At 52.6% G+C, this 18,923-nt stretch overlaps 1 protein-coding gene across 2 annotated transcripts in view; it reads right to left on the minus strand.

The window, feature by feature from the left end:
• LOC100122767 (potassium channel subfamily K member 18) overlaps window positions 1-18,923 on the minus strand; it is a 45,398-nt gene that overhangs the window by 17,375 nt on the left and 9,100 nt on the right. For both annotated transcript variants that reach the window (XM_008211617.4, XM_008211616.4), the window contains exons 2-3: window positions 3,121-4,274; window positions 2,784-3,051 (exon numbers count right to left, since the gene is read on the minus strand). In XM_008211617.4, coding sequence (XP_008209839.1) covers window positions 2,784-3,051; window positions 3,121-3,528 — 676 coding nt within the window. In that variant the 5' untranslated portion in view covers window positions 3,529-4,274. The remainder of the gene's footprint in view (window positions 1-2,783; window positions 3,052-3,120; window positions 4,275-18,923) is intronic.

An 18,923-nucleotide genomic window follows, 5' to 3' on the forward strand; every position in this document is an offset into this window, starting at 1 on the left:
AATCAAGTGTACTTGCAGCGCCCGCCAGCAACAGCGCTTTAAGCATTCATATAGGAGATGCTGCTGCTGCTGCTGCTGCTGCTCTCACTCTGCTAGCTGCTTATTAAAGGCCTGAGATCGCGCGTGAGAGAGTCGGGGAAAATTAAAAGTACGAGTTAATTAAACGATTTTTTCTCCTACTTCTCCTCTCTCTTTCTCTGATCAGCAGCGGCGGCGGCGGCGGCGGGAGTTTTAAATGTTGATTTTTCGGACAGCGGAGATGAAAGTGCAGGTGTAGGGGAAAAGTTATACAGGCGGAGAGAGAGAGAGAGAGAGAGAGAGGGAGTCGGGACTTGAAGGGCGACAAATTGCGATTAGGCGTCAGCAGCAAGAGGAAGAGAGTCTCGGCCTGGCTAGCAATCCATTAGAGAAACCAGAGGTCTTTTACCCGACGAACAGCAACAGAGAGAGAGAGAGAGAGAGAGAGAGCGAGAGAGAGAGCGAGAGAGAGAGCGAGAGAAAGAGAGATAGAGCTTGGATTTCTCCTGATTAAAATTTTTCCAAACTATTTCCATCTCCCCTTGCCAGCTGCTCTCTTTTACGTACTTACGCGCGTCCTCTTTTTTCCTCCCTCCTCTCGCCCTCTCTCTCTCTCTCTCTCTCTCTCACTGCTCTCTGCTCGCCTCCTCTTTATACAGCGCGCCACGGCACAGCTAAAACAGCGAAATAGCGTTATACTTTACATTCATGTCTGACCAATGCGAGAGCTCTTCCACTGCGCCGAGCAGCAGCGTCGGGGGCGTGCGCGCGCGGAATACTTTGAAAAAGTCGAACGATGTCGGTAAAAGGGGAATAAAATTTTTCATGGCCCAAAAGATTTGTGCGAGTCGTGAAATGCTCGAGCAAATGCGACGATAATAGAAAGAGAGGGAGAAAAAAGAGAACGCGAGCGCGCGCGGGGGGAATCATATTAGAAGAAAGAGCGGATTTTATTAAACTCGCGCAAAAACAATCGCTGCAGAGTATATAGGCATTGGAAGAGCTAGCTCGCGTATAATCGAGCATGTAAAGGAGAGAATTAGGGAGGGGAAAAAATTGCAGGCGTTCGTTATACAGCCGCGCTGTCGGCGCGGGGCGCGCAATATTTGCGGAAGCAAAAAGCTATAGCCGATAGGGCGCTATTTCACTTTCTTGGTATGCGTCCAGGATCGACGACGCGCCGCCTCTGTAGGCAGCAAGCCAAATATGCGAGCAACCCGGAAAAATCCCAAGACCGCACAATATTTTCCTTTTCCTTATAATTTCTAAAATTATTACCTCTCTCTCTTCCTCGGCTCTGCAATTTAAACAAGAGAGTCGAGTGACGGGGGAGAAAAAATCTGATCCGCGAGAGAAAGAGAGAGAACCTGACGAAAATTCCCGTTAACGGAGCAGCGCACCGACTACAGTCTCTCGTAGAGAGAGAGAGAGAGAGAGAGAGAGAGAGAGAGAGAGAGAGAAGTGGCGTCAAAGCGGCTACGTCGACGAGCCGCAGGGTGTTTGCATATCTTAGCCTGGTTCGTGTTTGCCCTGGTGCGGGGGCGGGCGCGCCGGCAGCCTCTTACTCTATTTTTTCCATCTCTCTCGATCCAGGCGACGACGACGGCCGTCTCCTCCTATACCGCCCGTTTCCTTGCGCGCGCATGCGTCAGTGGAGCGCGAGAAATAAAAGGAATCATTTTTTACAATAAAGTTTCGACGGAATAAAGAGAGAGAGAGAGAGAGAGAGAGAGAGAGAGAGAGAGAACGAGGCGGAATTTATTCGAGATAGCGCTGGGCGAAAAGCTATTTATTGATCGCCTTAACGGCTGCTGAAAACTTTTAACTAAGCTAGGTGCAACTTTGTGTCGCGCGGCGGCGCCCAGTCGTTTAGAATGAGAAGCCGGGCTCGAAGCCGGGGAGAACAATATTTTTATGCTTGAACGAAGCGATAAAAAGTAGCGCAATACTTTGCGTAAATAAGTGCGCTGCCGCTGCACAGAAGAAAGAAGAAAGAAGCCCTGCCGAGAGAAAGGAGCGAGCGCCCTACTGTATCTGCCTGCGGGCTATGGTGCACGGCAGCTCGCATATATACGTATATACGCGCGAGCGATTTAAGCGAAGAAAAGTAAGGGCATAGCTAAATAAGGAAAGGGAAGAAGAGGAGCTGCTGCTGCTGCTGCGCTGCGCGAAGGAATAAGTAAAAAGTTGAGTGGCTTTTCGCGAGAGCGCGGGAGAAAAGCTAGATGGACTACGGAATCGGATTAATTTGGCTCCCGGCGGCAATCCGATGGTTACGCTTTTCTTTCGACTCGCTTACATTATTCCCGGCTCTCCACTTTCTCGCTCGCTAGCTCTCTATCTCTCGCTTCGATGGCAGAGAGCGAGAGAATCTGCAGCCGCAGTCATTTTTCTCCGCGCTCGCTCGGCGCGTCGAATGGTATTTAGTTTGTTAAATAGAGGAGAGTGCTAACTGAGAGCTGTGTGCGGCGGCCGCGCGCGCAGCTCAAACGCAGCTGGAGATTGGATAGGATAGGAGAGACTCTTTGGGGAGTTAAATTGTATAGTATTTGCTTGCAGTAATTATCTGGCTGGCTGTCTGCGCGACGCCTAAAGCTTGACCCACTAATTACGTGCAAATAGCGAGTTTCGTTTGCTCTTACGTGGGCCGGCTGCGCTCAAAGCCCGGACTGAAACTGAAGCGGCATTATTCGCGAAGCGCCGAGATGCAAGGACGCGACCTAGGCTAGTTCGAGATTGTACACAATTCAGCTTGAACACAGTACCTATGGTGGTGAGGACGGTGAGCGAGTAGAGGAAGGCTCTGGCAAAGTTCCACTCGTAGTGTACGATCTTCTGGCCGGTGACGTCGGCGCTGCCGGTGTGCGTGATCGAGCCCGACATCAGGTTGTCCGTCAGCGTCCTGATCAGCTGGTCCTGAAACCTGGCGATCTCCTCGGACGCCAGTCTCGTCCAGTTCTCGTGGTAGAGGATGTTCAGCTTGACCGTCGTGTTCCAGAGGTTCTCCACCGTGTGGACCCGCGCCTCGTTGATCTGCAACAAGGGACTGGCGTATAAGCAACCAACCTAAGCTCGGGGAGTCTACGTTTTTCTAGCGCATACCTGATTGAGCCAGGTGGCGTTGTTGCGGGCGGACACGTGGTGCGGCACGCCGCGCGGGTGGAGGGGCGGCGGCGAGTCGCTGGAGCCCTCTATGTAGAGGAAGATGAAGCTGCCGAGGAGCGTGTAAAGGACGAGGATCACGCAGATGGCCAGGTTGATGAGGCAGCCCTTGAGGAAGGAGTGTCGGCTGGCCTTGTCGGGCACGCCGCCGAAGCAGAGGCAGCGCACCTGCGAACTCTGGCTGCTCGGCGGCTCGTGCTGATGCGGGTGCTGGGGCTGCTTGCCCTGGTGGTGGTGCATGCCGGCGCCGGCGGGTCGCTTCAGCGAGGAGGTGTTGCCGTTGTTGGTGGACTTGAGACCCTCGTAGGCCCGGTAGCAGCCGGCGGGCTGTCTCGGGTCCTTCTCCATCTCGGCGAGCTCCCGGTGGTGGTGCGGGTGCTGGTGCGGGTGCTGGTGCGGGTGCTGGTGCGGCTGCTGGTGCGGGTGCTGGTGCTGGGGCTGCTGCTCGTCCTCCTCCTCCTCCTCCTCGTCTTGGCCGTCGTCGTCCTCCTCTTCCTCCTCCTCGTCCGGCTCAGGCTCCTCGTCCTGCTCGTCGTCGTCTTGGCCGTAGATGCTCGGCGGCAGTACGTAGAAGCTCGAGGAGGAGATGCTGCAGGCTTCGCAAGAGTCGGCGGCCGCCGCGGCAGCAGCGGCCAATTGGATGGGGTGCTCGAGGAAGGTGACGCGCTTCTCGCCCTGCCTGCTAATGTTTGCCGCTCGCTCGGCTGGAGGCGGCGCAAAGGTCAATGAATTGACCTCGCTGCCCGGCTCCAGTGCACTGGTTGTCTCTCACTGGCAGGCTCTGCCAGTCGTGTGTTAAGCTCGCTCGCTCTCTAGCTCTCGCTGCGGCGCAGTGTGTATGCAGGGCTGTCAGGGCGGCCGCCGCGGACTCCCTGAATTATTCATTTCCGGCAGCGCAATTATTTTTTCTCTATTCAAAATTCAAAGCCGGCCGCACTCGAGTTGCTGCAGCAGCCACTGCACTGCTGCTCCTTCCTTTCTTTTTATTCCGCTGCTGCTGGCTGGCGCAGCCTGGCTCATGACTAATATAACGCTGCCGCCACCGCCGCCGTCGCTGCTGCTGCTGCTGCGCTCGTTTTTGTCATCCGGCAACTCTGGAACAGTGGAAATCGACATTAGGCCAGTGTATCTTTTTTTCCCCGCGCTCTCTTCTTTCTCTTCTTCTTCCGGGGAGGCAGAGAGGATTAGGCCGCTGCTGCATCCATAAATGCATGCTCGAGACGGATCGCGGTAACCGCCGCCGCGAGCGCGCGCGCGCGCGCGCAAACTCGCGAAGGCGAACGCGGCTTTCCGGCCGTCTACTCCCAGGAGTGATATTTAAATCACGGGCTTGCCGCCGGAAAGCTTAGATCGCAGTAGCGCGCGGCGGTAGCGGCGGATCTCCCCGGGGAGCGAGGAAGGGTCTTTCCGATAAGGAAGCAAAGCTGCACAGCGAGAAAGACAAGTCGAAAGTCCAAAGCTAAGAAATCCTCAAACTACTGCTCTCTCTCTCTTTCTCTCTCTCTCTCTCTCTCTGTAGACCGTTTCTCTGGCGCGCGCTCTATCTCGCTAATTTATCCCGCCTCGATGTGTTATTGGCTCTTCCTATATTATATATATAAAGAGAGAGAGAGAGAGGGTTGGGATAAGGCGCGGGCTCTCGATAACTGCGGCGGCGGCAATTCCAGCGACGGCTATATAGAATATGAAAAAGGAGGGAAGGAAGGAAGGAAGGAAGGAAGGAAGGAAGCGAATAAGAAAGGACAATATTCAATTTTGGCTGCGGCAGTTTTTCAAGTGCGCTGCACCTGTGCTCTCGGCTCAGCGACTTTTAAATTCCCTGCTATTGTCGGCTCTGTTTGCGGAAAAATGTTTATTCAATTCCGCTTAGCGTCGAGCTCTCCGCGCGCGCGAGATATTTACTCTAGGCTCTCTCTCTCTCTCGGGGGAAATCGGTTGACTCTCTCAGCGCGATCTCATCCTCCGCTCTGGCAGAGATTCTCTCTCTCTCTCTCACACTCGTATCATATTTGTAGGAAAAATTCTGTCCCTCGCACGCGCGCACGAGCACTGGTTGTTGTCTAATTATACACCGAGCATAGGAGTGCAAGCCAGTGCGATATCAAATATTCAGGCTAACCGCGCAGTGTACAGCGCAGCAGAGGTCGCTTGAAAAATATTTACCGAGATGAGAAAAATATTCCGAGGCGGCGCGGGTCGAGCATTAATAACGATAAGTGTTTTAATTTCCGAGCAACAGTTTAATTTTTCATAAAAAGCAGCTATAGCCCCAAGATGAATGGCGCGCGGGGGGCCGAGTATGAAATTCCATTTGTTGGTGCAAGCTATATAGCGTATAGGTAGGTATATATAGGAAAGAGAAAAGTGAGGAAGGAAGGAAGGAAGGAAGGAAGCCGAGAGGAGAGAGAGAGAGAGAGAGAGAGAGTATCTAGCGGAAGGTGAAAAGCTCCGGAGCCATAAACTGGCTGCCGGTTAGCCTCGTTACTGGGACGTGTTAAATGACAAGGAACGCTGGCAGGTAATGCCGAGCGATGTCTTTCGGTCGCCACGCAAGAACGGAGCCAGCGAGCTATAGCTGCAGAGAGAGAGAGAGAGAGAGAGAGAGAGAGAGAGAGAGAGGAAGTTCGCTCGAGAACAAATAACGACGATACATTCCCCACAGCTGTTCGACGCCAAGTTTGCTCTATCGTTGCAGTACACAGGCGTCGTCGTCGTCGTCGTCGTCTCCCTCTCTGTAAACCTGCCGAGAGGGAGAGAGAAAGAGAGCGAGCGAGCCGCACGCGGTGTATAGACGAGAGCGAGACACAGAACTGAACCGAACTGCTGCGCAGATCTATAGAATAAAGCTCTACACTGTACTCGTATCTCCGCGCGCGCTTGCCGTTCTCTGAAAATGGAAAAGCGAGGAATCGAGAATTCAAGCTCACGGAATTCCCGAGCGTTCTACTATGGACCGAGGCATTCCGAACTTTCAAACTGCGAGAGCGAGCGGGTATTCGTCTCTCCCTCTCGTGCCATCAATTATTTAGCCTTTTATTTATTTTACACCCGACACCCTCAGCTCCCTCTCTCTCTCTCCTCGACCAGTGTGTGTATACGCGTACAGCGATATAAATGTGCAGCCGGATTTTCCATTAGTATTATGTAACGCGGGCGTTGCGTAATGAAATTTTCAACCGGTCGAGCTGATTGAAATATGGCCGAGTGTACGGCTCGGAAATCGGAGCCGGGAATCTTTGCGCAGCGGAGCCGTGCGGCTATCGCGTTTCGCGCTGCGCTACAGCAGCCCCGATTTTCCGCCGACAATGCAGTTTCCCCCCTTCTCTCGATGCTCTCGCGCGCTGCACCGCTAAATGCTAATTAAACGCGACTTTAAATTCAGCTCTCCCTGATCATCTCTCTCTCTCTCTCTCTCTCTCTCTCTCTCTCTCTCTCTCTCTCTCGTGCGGGCGTGTGTATTGCGCGGAAAGCTGCATCGATCCGTGAAAGTGTAATTCACTTTTTGCGGCCCCGCGCAACTTGTTACTCGCAGCTGTAGCAGCACCGCTGTTTGGGAATAAGTTTCGCCGCAGCTGTATACCTGCGCACAGCAGCAGCAGCAGCAGCAGCAGCAGTCGAGATATGACAAAACAAGAAACGAATCACTCAGTCTGTAGCTCTGTGTGTGGGTGTGTGCCATATCCAGGCCGCTTCTGCTCTTTTTCACTCGCCTACTTCTACTTCATCTCTCCACCTATTCCACCTCGATATATACATACAGAGAGGGGTGGGGGGGGTGGGGGGCGGGCGGGAGCTCTTTGCAGCCGCACACACTGGGACAGGGAGTGGGAGCGAGATTCGGAAAGGACTGAAATTTTTGAAAGGCGTATCGAAAGTTCCGAAGCGGTTCGCCGCCTGAAAAGACGAGTACGTACTTGGACGATTTCGCCTGCGAGCAAACTTTTATTTCGCCTCCTACTCCTCCTCTCTACGGCGGTAGCGCGAGGAAATAAAGAGTAAAAGCTGCGCAGCGCGCGCACTAGCGCCGAGTCAACTTCCTTCCTTCCTCTCGCTCTCTTCCTGCTCCTCTCCTGTCTGTGCACTCGCTCTCTGTGATTCGAGCTGATATTTCCACGCAATATAAGCTCTCGGCTTTCTCATTTGTTCCCTCGCACGGCTTTCCTCTCTCTCTCTCTCTCTCCCTCTCTCGAGCAATATCATATTTTACCTTTGTTCCTCCCTCTCCTCTATACGCGCACGTAGTTATCCAGGTGTGCATAATTCCGAGGGAAAAGAGAGAGAGCGAGGAATTTCGACTATTTTGACTATTCCACTTTTCGCTGCTGCTACGCCGCCGTCGATCGTTTTATTGTCATCGTTCGCGAGAGAGAGGCGGGGGCAATCTCGGAAAAGTTGGCTGCACGGCTGAAAATTTCGACCGACTCAGCGCTCTCTTTCTCTCTCTCTCTCTCTCTCTGTACTCTCCTTCCTCGCTAGGGCAATATCGACGCGAAAGAGCTTTCGTACGCGTATACACATCAGTGCGCAAGGCCGCGTGGGGTAATTGAATTTTCTTTTTTTCTCCGAAGCTGCGACGCGACGGCCATTCGCGGCAACATGAAAGCTCATTAGACGCTGCCGACGCGCGCGCAAACTTTGTTGACACACTGCAGCTACGAGAGTTGCGCTTCAACTATACAAAGCTTCTTACATGGAAATGTTCCTCCCCCGCGACGAGCTTCGCCTCGAATCTGGACGCCGATGCATTATACCGACTTATTTCGAATCCCCCCCCCCCTGTACACGTCACGCGCGGGAAAAAAGTTTAAATGTATGCCGCGGCCAAGTGAATTTAAACTTTCCGGATAGGGGGCTATAGCTAAAAGCTGCATCGCCGCTCGCGTGTACGGCGATCTTTTGTCGGACAGGAATAACAGCGAGAGAGAGAGAGAGAGAGAGAGAGAGGGATGTGCGGCCGCAGCCTCGTGAATGGGCTCGATTATTTCGTTATAGGCAGTCAGCCCCCCTATATAGAGCGAGAGCTGTCCGGCGTTTATAACAGCGATCGAAGGAGCTCGTCCCCTAGCCAATAAAAATAATAATAATAATCGAGAGCGCCGCGCCTTTGCATAGAGATTAGGAGCCAATATAAGCGCAAGGATCTGGAATAATAATAATTCGCGCTCTCGGTATAGTATATGGGGGGCCAAGTGTTGAAAAGTAGGGGGGGGGGGGACGCGTTTAATATCCGAGAGTGCACACGCTCCTCGCTCTCTTCGCTTTATCAGTCCGGCATATCCGGGGCTGATATTGCCGGGCCGAAACATTTCCGATAATTTTCCAAGCCCGTTAAATTTTCCTCTCCCTCTCTCATACCGACTCTCTCCGCGCGCGCCGTCGGCGGCCCCTTGTACAACGGCTCGCGACCCCGTTTTTCAAGCGGCCGCCGCCACGACTAGCTATACTACTGCCATTCTCCCTCTAACGAAATTCAAAACTTTTTGCTTTATTGAAAATCCATTTCAGCCACACTGTGTGCACGGCGCGTGTATCGCGTTGGCTGTGGCGCGAAAGAAATGGAAATTTCAAGTGAGCCGCGGCGGCGCAAGCTGTGTAGCAGCTACTTCAAAAGCAGCCGCTCCAACACAGAGGAAGAGAGAGCGAGTGAGAGGGCGTAATATAATTGGAAAGCGAATAAGGAGCTACGGAGCGCGCAGCTCTCTCTCTCTCTCTCTCTCTCTCTCTCTCTGCAGTGGCAATCTTCTTCGCTTGCCATCTGCTTACGGCCCTCGTCTCTCTACTGCCGTCGTAGCAGCTCCGCGCAGCAAATAACTCGTTGATTAATAAAAGGAGAAAAAGAGAGTCGCTGCCTTAGCGCTGCCGCCGCTGATCAAGGTAAATAAGTATAGATCGGCCAACTTTTTCCGTCTCAAAGTTTTTCACATTTCCGCGATCGCGCGCGCGCGCGCTCGGCAGCTAGAAGATCAAGCGAGTTAATCCAATCGTCATACAGCGACTGCTGCTCTACAGCAGCTCTATATACTCTACGCGACATGATTGGAAAAGCCTCTATATATCCGTGGCGCCGAAGCGCATAGAGATCGTCAAATTCGGGGTCGCGGCGGAACGAGCTTTTATTGGTACACGCGCGGCTGGCCGCTTACACAGGCCCCGAGCAAAATTTCCAATTAGACATTAATTAAGGCGAAACACAGTTAGCGCTATGATGGCCACCGCCGACGCCGCGAGAATGAACGAGCTGCTGTTGCTGCTGCTGCGCGGGGGAATAGCAGTGAGAAACATTACGAGAGGGCAGCGCGCTCTCTCTCTCTCTCTCTCTCTCCATGGCCATGGAGAGTTAAGCCGGCGAGCTCGAATAGCAGGGAAATTTGATTGTCGGCATATCCCCGGCAATTGGATAACTGCGCGTCGGCAACACCGCAGAGAGAGAGAGAGAGAGAGAGCAACCGACTCTCAAAGCTCTACAGTACAAGCCTGTATAGAGGAGAGGGTGAGTTTTCTTGAAAAATGCTCGCACAAAGCTCGCACAAATGCTCGCTAATATATTTCGCATTCCACACACCCACGCGCAGCACACAAGAGTAAGTCGCTCTTTCCAGTCTAGATACGCGCGCGAGCTGCAGACGAGTAGTAGCGCGGTAAAGCCAATAGGACGAATTTGCTTCGCCAAGCGGAACTAGGTATACGGGTTGCTCTCGACTGCTACTGCTGCATGCAGCAAAGGCAGCTATACACGAGATGAGAGCGAACGAATAGGCGCTTGTTCCCGGTATTTCATGCTCCGCGTCCTGGCTAACGAATGTTTGGCGCTTTTGTGATTTACGCGCCAGCGATAATGGCTCAGCGGCTCTCTCTCTCTCTCTCTCCCCTGGGTCTGCGATTATTAACCAGCATCGACGCGATACCTTCAGACCGAGCAGAGAGCTATACTGCTATAGATACTCCCTCTCTCGGACGCGCGCTCACTCGAGTTTTATACAAAGTTAGTGGAAAGGAATGCCCCTCTACTCTCTGACTTGGCGATATTAGAAGTAACGGCTGCAGCAGTATAGCGCCGGTAGCATCCCCCTAATATATTATGCCGAGGGAGAGCTCATTTCGCAGCGCGCATAACTTTTCCCGCGCGCGTGCACGGGCAACTCGTATTTTCGGCAAATTACAAATCCGCCGCGAGAAAAATATGATTTTCAACAGTCGCGCGCAGTCTGGCAGTGCCGTAGCAGTAGTCGTAACGATAGGTGCCAGAGAGAGAGAGAGAGAGAGAGAGGGGGGGAGGGCTGCACACGTCTCTCTCGGCGGCTGGAGCGCCGCGCGCGACGACCCGAGAGAGAGAGAGAGAGAGAGAGAGAGAGAGAGCGAGCGCGGCGGCCTTTCAAGATAACGAGGCCATAAGGTATCCGAGTAAGGAGATGCGATGAAATAGCTCGGACTCGAACGAGCCCCCGATCGTTATTACGGCTCACCTCACTCTCTAGTTGTGCCTAATAGACGCGCGAATACAAACGAAATCCCATATACGACGTCGACGACGAGGACGAGGACGAGCGAGCGATGAAATTGCTTTATATGCGTACGTGGGTGTATGTGTGTATATAACGGCGTAGGCGGCTCTTAATTCTCCCGGCGGTGGCGGCAGCTCTCTTGGCCTTTGTAAGCAGCCATAACTCAGGAGCCGACGAGAGAGCGAGCGACTATATCAGCCGGTAATATCAGCCGGTAATAAATTAAATCAGTGAAGATAATCCAGATGGAGTCTGGTCTCTCGAGCCGCCGCCGCCGCCGCCGCCGCCGCCGCCGCGAGCATTTGCGTTTCGCTCTATACGCGCCCGCGCGCGATAATGCCTAGATTGTGGCGGCATTGGCGGCAAGCGAGGGGATCCTATATATAACCTGCGCGCAGCCCTCCAATATGATGTATATACACACACATACACACAGCGCCGAGCTTATCACTGCTTCTTGCTTTTCACTCATCCATTACGCGGCTATCTATACAAAGAAGCTATATATACTCTTATACACGGCTTATCTGCCATATACAGGAGCAGCCAAGAGAGGAAGAAGCGAAGCCAAGAATAATAGGAAGAAATTTTAAATTCCCGCTCGCTCGCCCGCAAAGCGTTAAACGACTCTAATTAAGTGGAATCAAGTATGCAGCCTGTAGGTCGCCACCGCCGACGTCGTCGCGGATTATGCCAAAGGATATAGTCGCGCGCAGCAGGAGGAAGAGGAGCTGGAAGAAGAAGAAGAAGAAGAAGAAGAAGAAGAAGAAGAAGGGAAGCGAAGGAGGAAAATAAAAAGAGTACCAGTCGCACCGCAGCGTCGCGAATATCCTATTCTCCCTCTCTACGGCGTGCAGGAGCCGCAGAGAGAGGACGGAACGAGGAATGCAAAGCAATGTGACTTTTAAAGGGGTTGTTACCATTCAGAATTTCATCCGTGCATGGCCTACAGATAGGGCGCAAGCTCTCTCTCTCTCTCTCTCTCTCTCTCTCTCTCTCTCTCTCTCTCATGTTTCCCCGACACTGCGCGACTCTTTGAGCGCTGACGACGACGACGACGACTTTCTCCCCCGCTGATTTTTCGCCGATGTCGGAAATCATTTAAAGGTCCCCTCGCGTTCCCCGAATTCTCCTCTCTGTCGGCAAAGCCCAGGAAAAAAATACGCGAGCGCTCACGTGAATAGCAATTTTTCTCTCTCTCTCTCTCTCTCTCTCTCGTTATAATTGTACGATTCGAGAGAGCGAGATGTGGATTTGCGCGCTGTATGTATACGAAAATAATGGCAATTGCGATAGACGTAGGCGGAGGACGCGGTCGTTAATTAAATACTCGCCCCGAATATTCGTTCGCGGACCGGAATAGCCTCAATTAGACGCGCGCGAGGCATTAATTAGGGAAATATTTATTCGATCCATCAAGTTCGCATTGATTAAATACTACAAACCGAACTCTCCCGCCCCCGATATGCGTGTGTGGAATAAGCTCCGTCGCACGCGCAATATAATGCGCACTCGATTCTCATTAACGTCCTTTTAATTGAACGCTATACACAACCTCGTGCTTCGAGAGATAGAGCGAGCGTATAGTGTGTATAATAATTATTATAGCTAAAAAGCAGTTGACCCCCACACACACACACACACACAGAGCGCCAGTGAAGTGTGCGGCAACGACGCCTTGGCAAAGAAAAGGTCTTTGTCGCGGCTTTTTCGCCGGCGTGTTATTTTTGTGTGCACACCACATACACGCGCTCGCGCGAGGAGCGGCACTTTGAGAGAGAGAGAGAGAGAGAGAGAGAGAGCAGCTAGCTTGAAGTGACCCGTGACTAATGCACAATGGCGCCGCGCTCGCGCGGGGCGGATAACCCACGTGTGCATCTTTTCACACACAGACCGCCCCGCAGTGTGTGGGTCGTATATGGAAAGAGGCTGTATAACTCTATCGAAAATATGAAAAAGACGCGACGGACGACGGGGCAAAGTTGGTAAACAGCCCGACGTATTTTCGTAGCAGAGACGTCGAGGGGAACACAGCTACGTACTGCAATCGCAGCAAAGTTCGCCGGTAGTATTGACATTCCTCGGGTAGACCACTAGCAGCGGCAGCAGCAGCAGCGACATCGAGCTCATCGCAAAATCGAGAAACCAGAACGGGCTTCCTTCTCCCTGATTGTCCCGACAAAACTTCCTTAATTATCCGTGAGCACAGCGCGCGGCGCCGGGAATTATTCGAGTCTCATCGAGACTAAAGCTCGCTCTACTCGGATCGATCCGCGGTTAGACTGTCTCCCTCACCCTGCAGACACTACTCTCTCTCTCTCTCTCTCTCTCTCTCTCTCTGTACATCCAAATCTGCGCGCGCGAGAAAAATGCATAGCGCTGCGAAAAAAAAGAGAAAGAGGAACTTGATTTAGTCTATAGCTGAGAGAGGGAGTAGCCCCGACGCCCTCGACACGAGAAGCTGGATGAAGTGGATGAAGGCTGTGCTGCTGCTGCTCCGCTGCTGTAGTGAGAGTTTCCCGCTGAAGGGGTTACACTCCCTTGAGGCTCCCTCGGCGGATGATACGAGCACGTGCTGCTGCTCTCTGCGCTCTCGCTCGCTGCTACTCAGAAGTGTATATCTATATAACGCGTGTGCAGCTGGGCGTATATATACGGGCACAGTCGCGACTAGCTCTCGAAATTCCGCAACTAATGCGTTCGCGTGTGAGAGAGAGAGAGAGAGAGTGAGAGAGAGCGTGAGAGAGAGAGAGAGCGAGAGAGCCGAGGGTCTAATGAATCTTTTTTGCGGCCGCCGATGAAGTTGTCGAGTAGTTCCGAACTGCCCGCCAAGTAATCTCTCTCTCTCTCTCTCTCTCTCTCTCGGCGGCAAGAACAACGCCAGGGAAGAGAGAGAGAGAGAGAGAGAGAGAGAGAGTATGGAGGTGCGGGCTCTCGCTTTTATTCAAAAGTCGAAAAGCGACGGCGCGCACGTGTGCGCCGCTCTCTCGCTCCATCTTCATTCCCAGAGCGACATTTATTATGAAATTTCAATGGCTGCGCGCGCTATACCTACGAATACGCGCGTATACTCCGCCCTCGGCTCGAATAAACATGCCGCTACTTTTCTTATGTAAATAAGCGAGAGCGTCGGGGCTGCAGCGGAATTCAAAGTAGGGTCTCGCTTCTCTCTCTCTCTCTCTCTCTCTCTCTCTCTCTCTCTCTTTCGACCGTCGAATAAAACTCGCGAATTCAAGCGACGATAAAAAGTCCCGCGACGACGTAGCGCATTTGTCATCCGTCTTACTCGCCGGCTGATCGTAATTACACGGAGAGCTCTATAGAGACGACACGCAGGTGTCTCTATGCGGATAAACAAGGCGGGGGACATTTTTCAAACGACCTTATTTTTATCGGTGCGTAAGAAAAAGCCCGTGTGCGCGGAGAGCGAGAGAAAAAGTAGAGTAAATATATCCCATATCATCGGAGAGAGAATTCCAGCGCGTATGTCCGGCTCTTATTCTCCTCACGTTCCGTTCTCTCTCTCTCCCTCTCTCTCTCTCTTCGAGAAAATAAAATGAGAGAAGCCCGGCGCGCGTCGCAAGAAAATTCAGAGGAAGATGAAACGCCCGCGTCGAAATAAAGTTTTAATTAGCGTCCGCGCATACGGGGAAAAAGCGCGAGAGGCCGTACGTCACGGCCGCTCACTATACACCAGTAGTAGTAGTAGTAGTATACTAGACACATAAGGATGCAACGGGGCTATATCGCTCCGCAGAAGCGAGTTAAAAGTGCAGAGTGTGCAGAGAGAGAGAGAGAGCCGGGCATATCGATTTTATTTCACACAGGCGCTGGCGGCGCCCCCCGTCGAGTTTTCGAGTTTCGAGCAACAGCAGTGGAAACCAAGCGCGGAGAGCCGAACGGTCACTGTCGACACTCTCTACTCTCCCTCGCAGAGAACTATACTTCCCAGCAGCTCGCTCTCGCCTAACTTATCGCGCAACTTGCGCCCGACCCACGCGCGCATTTGTCGCGACTCTGCGGTTTCCATCGCTGCTCTACACACCCGCATGCGTGTGTATACGTATATAGCTATACACCCATGCAGACACCCGTAGGGCTCTATTGTATAACATGCCTGTGTGTGAAAAATACACATCTTGCGCATACATCGAGCGAAAAGTTTAGGTAAAACACGCGCGCGCGGCCCGGAGAGATTTAGCTAATAAATCAGCTCTCTCTCTCTCTCTCTCTCTCTCTCTCTCTCTCTCTCTCTCTCTCTGCGCGCGCAGCTGCGGCGCTCGATATTACTCGTTGCTCGATTAGAGGGGAAATCCATTTCATCGCTGCTGCGGCCTGAAAAGCTCTACTCCGCGGCGTAGAGGAAGCGAGCGAGCGAGTGAGAGAGAGAAAGAGTAGCTGCTGCTGCTGCTGCTGCCGTCGACGTGTCGCGCTATAGGTACACAGCTGCTACATCGTCAGCGCAAACGGATGAGAAATTGAGGGCACTTGCCTTCGAACTTGCCTCCCTCAAAGAGTAAAAGTCGTTTTTCACCCTTGGGAATTCCGCTCTTCTGGTCCCTCTCTCTCTCTCTCTCTCTCTCTCTCTCTCTCTCTCTCTCTCCTGCAAGGCGACATTCCGCACGGGCCTACTCGCTCATAGTTATATATTGAAACGTGACGAATGAGCTGCCGCTCTGCCGCCGTCACCGCTGCTGCCGCTGCTGCTGCTGCTGCTTCGTATGAGCGTGTGATGCAGAAAAACAAATATGCCGCGTATGTACGCATGAATTATTTATCTTTCGCGCGCCTGTGTGCTTAACGCCGCCCACGCGCGCTTTGACGCTTGTTTATCCATACATGCACATATACGAGCGCGATGCAGCGCAGCTTTTATATTAACATATACACAATCGAGCGAATATACGTATATTTATTTATTTATTTAACCGAAATTCGTCGCGGCTCGTTTATAATGCAGTATACACGAATATTCTTTTCAAAGGGCCCGCGCTCGCGCAATCTGCATTTCATCTTGTCGAAAAGTTTTTCGATCCGCAGCAGCCGCGGAATAAATGGGCGCGCGGAAAGAGAAACACAAAGGAGCAGCGCGCGCGGGTTGCGCGAAAAATTCAAAGGGAAGAAGCTGCAGCACCGTTCTTTTCTATCCCCCGCTCGGCGAGATTGTAAATGCTTCTGATTTTTCACATCGGGATAGAGAGAGAGAGGGAGCTTCGTGTCATCGGAATATTAAGTAAAAGCTCGCGGCTCTGCGGCGTAGCGGTCCCCGCCGTAAATTTCACTTTGGCAAACTTGCCGGAAATCCGTGGGGGGAGAGAGAGAGAGAGAGAGAGAGAGAGAGAGAGAAAGCTCTCCTCGAAACTGACCCGAGTTTAGCCGCGCTGCAGCTGCGAGACCAAACTGTTTGCGCGACACCAATATTAGCAGCCGCGCGGGAAGGGACGAAGCTAGCTGTGAAATTCAATTGATACAGAGACTAAACAATCCTCGCGCAGCGAAAGAAGAAGAAGCTTATCCTTGTCTACCGCCGCCACCACCGCCGACGAGAGAGATATTTCCATCTTTGGAGAGAGGGAGAGAGAGAGAGAGAGAGAGAGAGAGAGAGAGAACAGAGGGAGTGTATGCCAGGCGCAAACTATTGACTAACCGCGGGAACTTTCTCATTAAAGTTGGATCGTCCGTTAATTATTTCAGCGCGCCGCAGCAGCAGCAGCAGCCTCGGTTTTTCAGCTTTTTAACTCTCTGCTCGTAGCAGCAGTAGTAGCGCTGCAGGTTAATTGCTTTCATTGTTCGGCCGATTTGACACTTGCTCTCCCTGCCATTATAACTATATGCGTGCGCAGGCATAGGTGTGTATGTAGCGAGCGCAAGCTCTCTGAGCAGAGCTCCGCAGGGTGGATGCAATCCATTGGAGCCGTGAAACAAGATGCAGTAATTGCAGAGAGAGGGAGAGAGAGAGAGAGAGAGAGAGAGAGAGAGAGAGAGCGGAGGATAGCCGGCACAGCAGCGCCTCGGCCAAGCCAAACTCCAATCAGCATTATCAAAGCCGGGACTAGCTGCTTGGTCGCTTGGCGCGTACTGTGCAGCCCTGCCGCTCGCTCTATACCATATAGCGCGCAGCGTAAAGCAAGAGCCTGATGAGAAGAGAACCGGCGAACCTCCACACTGCAGAGACGGATAATGCCTCGGTCCGATACTCTCTCTCTCTCTCTCTCTCTCTCTCCCTCTCTCTCTCTTGGCCTTCTCCGCAGCCGGCGCTGATGCTGCTGCTGCTGGACGTTAACGCAATTACACGTACCATGCTGCGACGGAGAGCTGAGAGAGAAAGCGGCTCATCTTTTTAGCAAGCGCTGCGATTGGCATTATTAAAGCAGCAGTGCGACGCCCACACTGGAGAATCAGGGGCTCAGGAATCATTGCTCCTCTAGTGGCTGCCATTAAGCTTACGTCCCACTGCTGCTGCAGAGCGAGAGAGGGAGAGCTATTGGTTTAGCTTAACTTTAGCCGAGCGTGAGGGACCAAGACGGAAATGGATGCGAGAGCCGAGAGACAGAGACGAACATACACACACACGCGCGCGCTAACACGAACACAGCTGCGGATATGGCAAGCAGATGAATGGCGCTGTGGCGGCGCCAGTACGAAATGGCTCCGTTAAACGGATTCGGCGATGCGACAGAAGCGTTTAATTCCACGAATCAGCCTGGAATTTGGCGACTACTGCTGCTGCACAGAGCCCTCGCTCTCTCTCTCTCTCTCTCTCTCTCTCTCCTCTTCGTTTGCCACATTTCCCCGGGGAAGTGGAGTAGCTCAGTTGAAACAGGGCTGCCGCCGCCGGACTTCTTTATTTTTCTTTCTCTCGCGACTTTTATTTTCGCTCGGGGAAAATGAACAGGTGAAAGAGCCCGATTTTAATCGCGCTTAAAGTCCACGGGACTACTCGACACCTATATACCGTCCTTTCAGCGAAGCGCGCGCCGACTTGATTCAGCTGAATTTCTTCTGCAATTCGTCCTCCCTCGGCTTTGAGCTTTGATGAAAGAGAGGAGAGGAGAGGGTGTGAGCCCCCTCTCTCTCTCTCTCTCTCTCTCTCTCTCTCTCTCTGTGCTAAACAATCGGCGCTTCTTCGACCGGAAGTTAATCGAGTCAGAGGGCCACTATTCGATTGCTCGCGAAAAGCGGCTAGCTTGACCTGGATTCCCCTCTCGCGCGCGCGAGCGCACGTTAATCGCCACCTCTCTGCCCCACGGATAGTTCCATTCTGCAGAGAGCTTATCCTTTCGCTGTGCGACTGTGTCTATAGATACGCAGCTGTCCCCCAGCCAGCTCGACGAGTTTGATTAATTTGAAAAGCAGCGCCGCGGTGGCTGCTGCCGTCGAGTTGTGAAGGAAAAAAAAAGAAGGAGAGAAAAAATTATGCGACGACGGCCGAATAAAATGATTTCAGAGAGAGCTGAGGATGAGAAGCCGAGAGAGAGAGAGAGAGAGAGAGAGAAGCTCATCTGCCTCGTCTACTCAATTCATTTACTGCTTAAAGTTAGCGTTTCCCGCGCGTAGCGCAAAGTCTAACTCGTTTAACCCTGAGCGAGGACGGCGGTGGCGGCTACGCCCAGGAGAAAAGCCGCCGTACCTGTGAGCTACAGCCAGCGCGAGAGCGCAAAGTTTGTAATGTCGGATAGGGTTTAACAATTTCCGGCGGCTCGTTAAAACAGCCGAAACGACGTGAGAGCTTATTTTTCATTAGACGCAACTCGTTAAATCCGCAAAAAGTACGCCGAGCTCTCACTACTCGATAATTGGCTCCTCCTGTAACTACGTAGACTCTCGCGCGCGCGAAAAACATTAGCCTAGTCCAAGATAAACACGCGCAGGGAGAGAGAGAGAGAGAGAGAGAACTGCTGCTGTACACATACCGCCGGAAATTCTGCTCTGCGGTCATAAACTCCCTTGGGAGTATATATATATATATATATATAGGTATATGTAGAGCTCTCTCGCGGTGCAGCGCACTCGAGAGCTGCTGCTGCTGCTGCTGCTGAATCATGATATAGGCGAGAGCAGTATATAGAGGTAGAGAGAAAAAGGCGCGAAGAAACTGCGCCCAGCTGCGGATTTAATCGGATAAACAAGGAGAGCAGCCGCGATCAAACGGAGAATCGCGCTCGTGCGCGCAATTTGAATGACAAATTGATTTTGCGCTGAGCTGCCTTCGTCGCGCGCGTCGACGTTCTCCCGTTCTCT

The sequence above is a fragment of the Nasonia vitripennis genome, chromosome 2 (genome assembly GCF_009193385.2).
Source record: "Nasonia vitripennis strain AsymCx chromosome 2, Nvit_psr_1.1, whole genome shotgun sequence".
In the NCBI taxonomy this organism is placed as follows: Eukaryota; Metazoa; Arthropoda; class Insecta; order Hymenoptera; family Pteromalidae; genus Nasonia; species Nasonia vitripennis.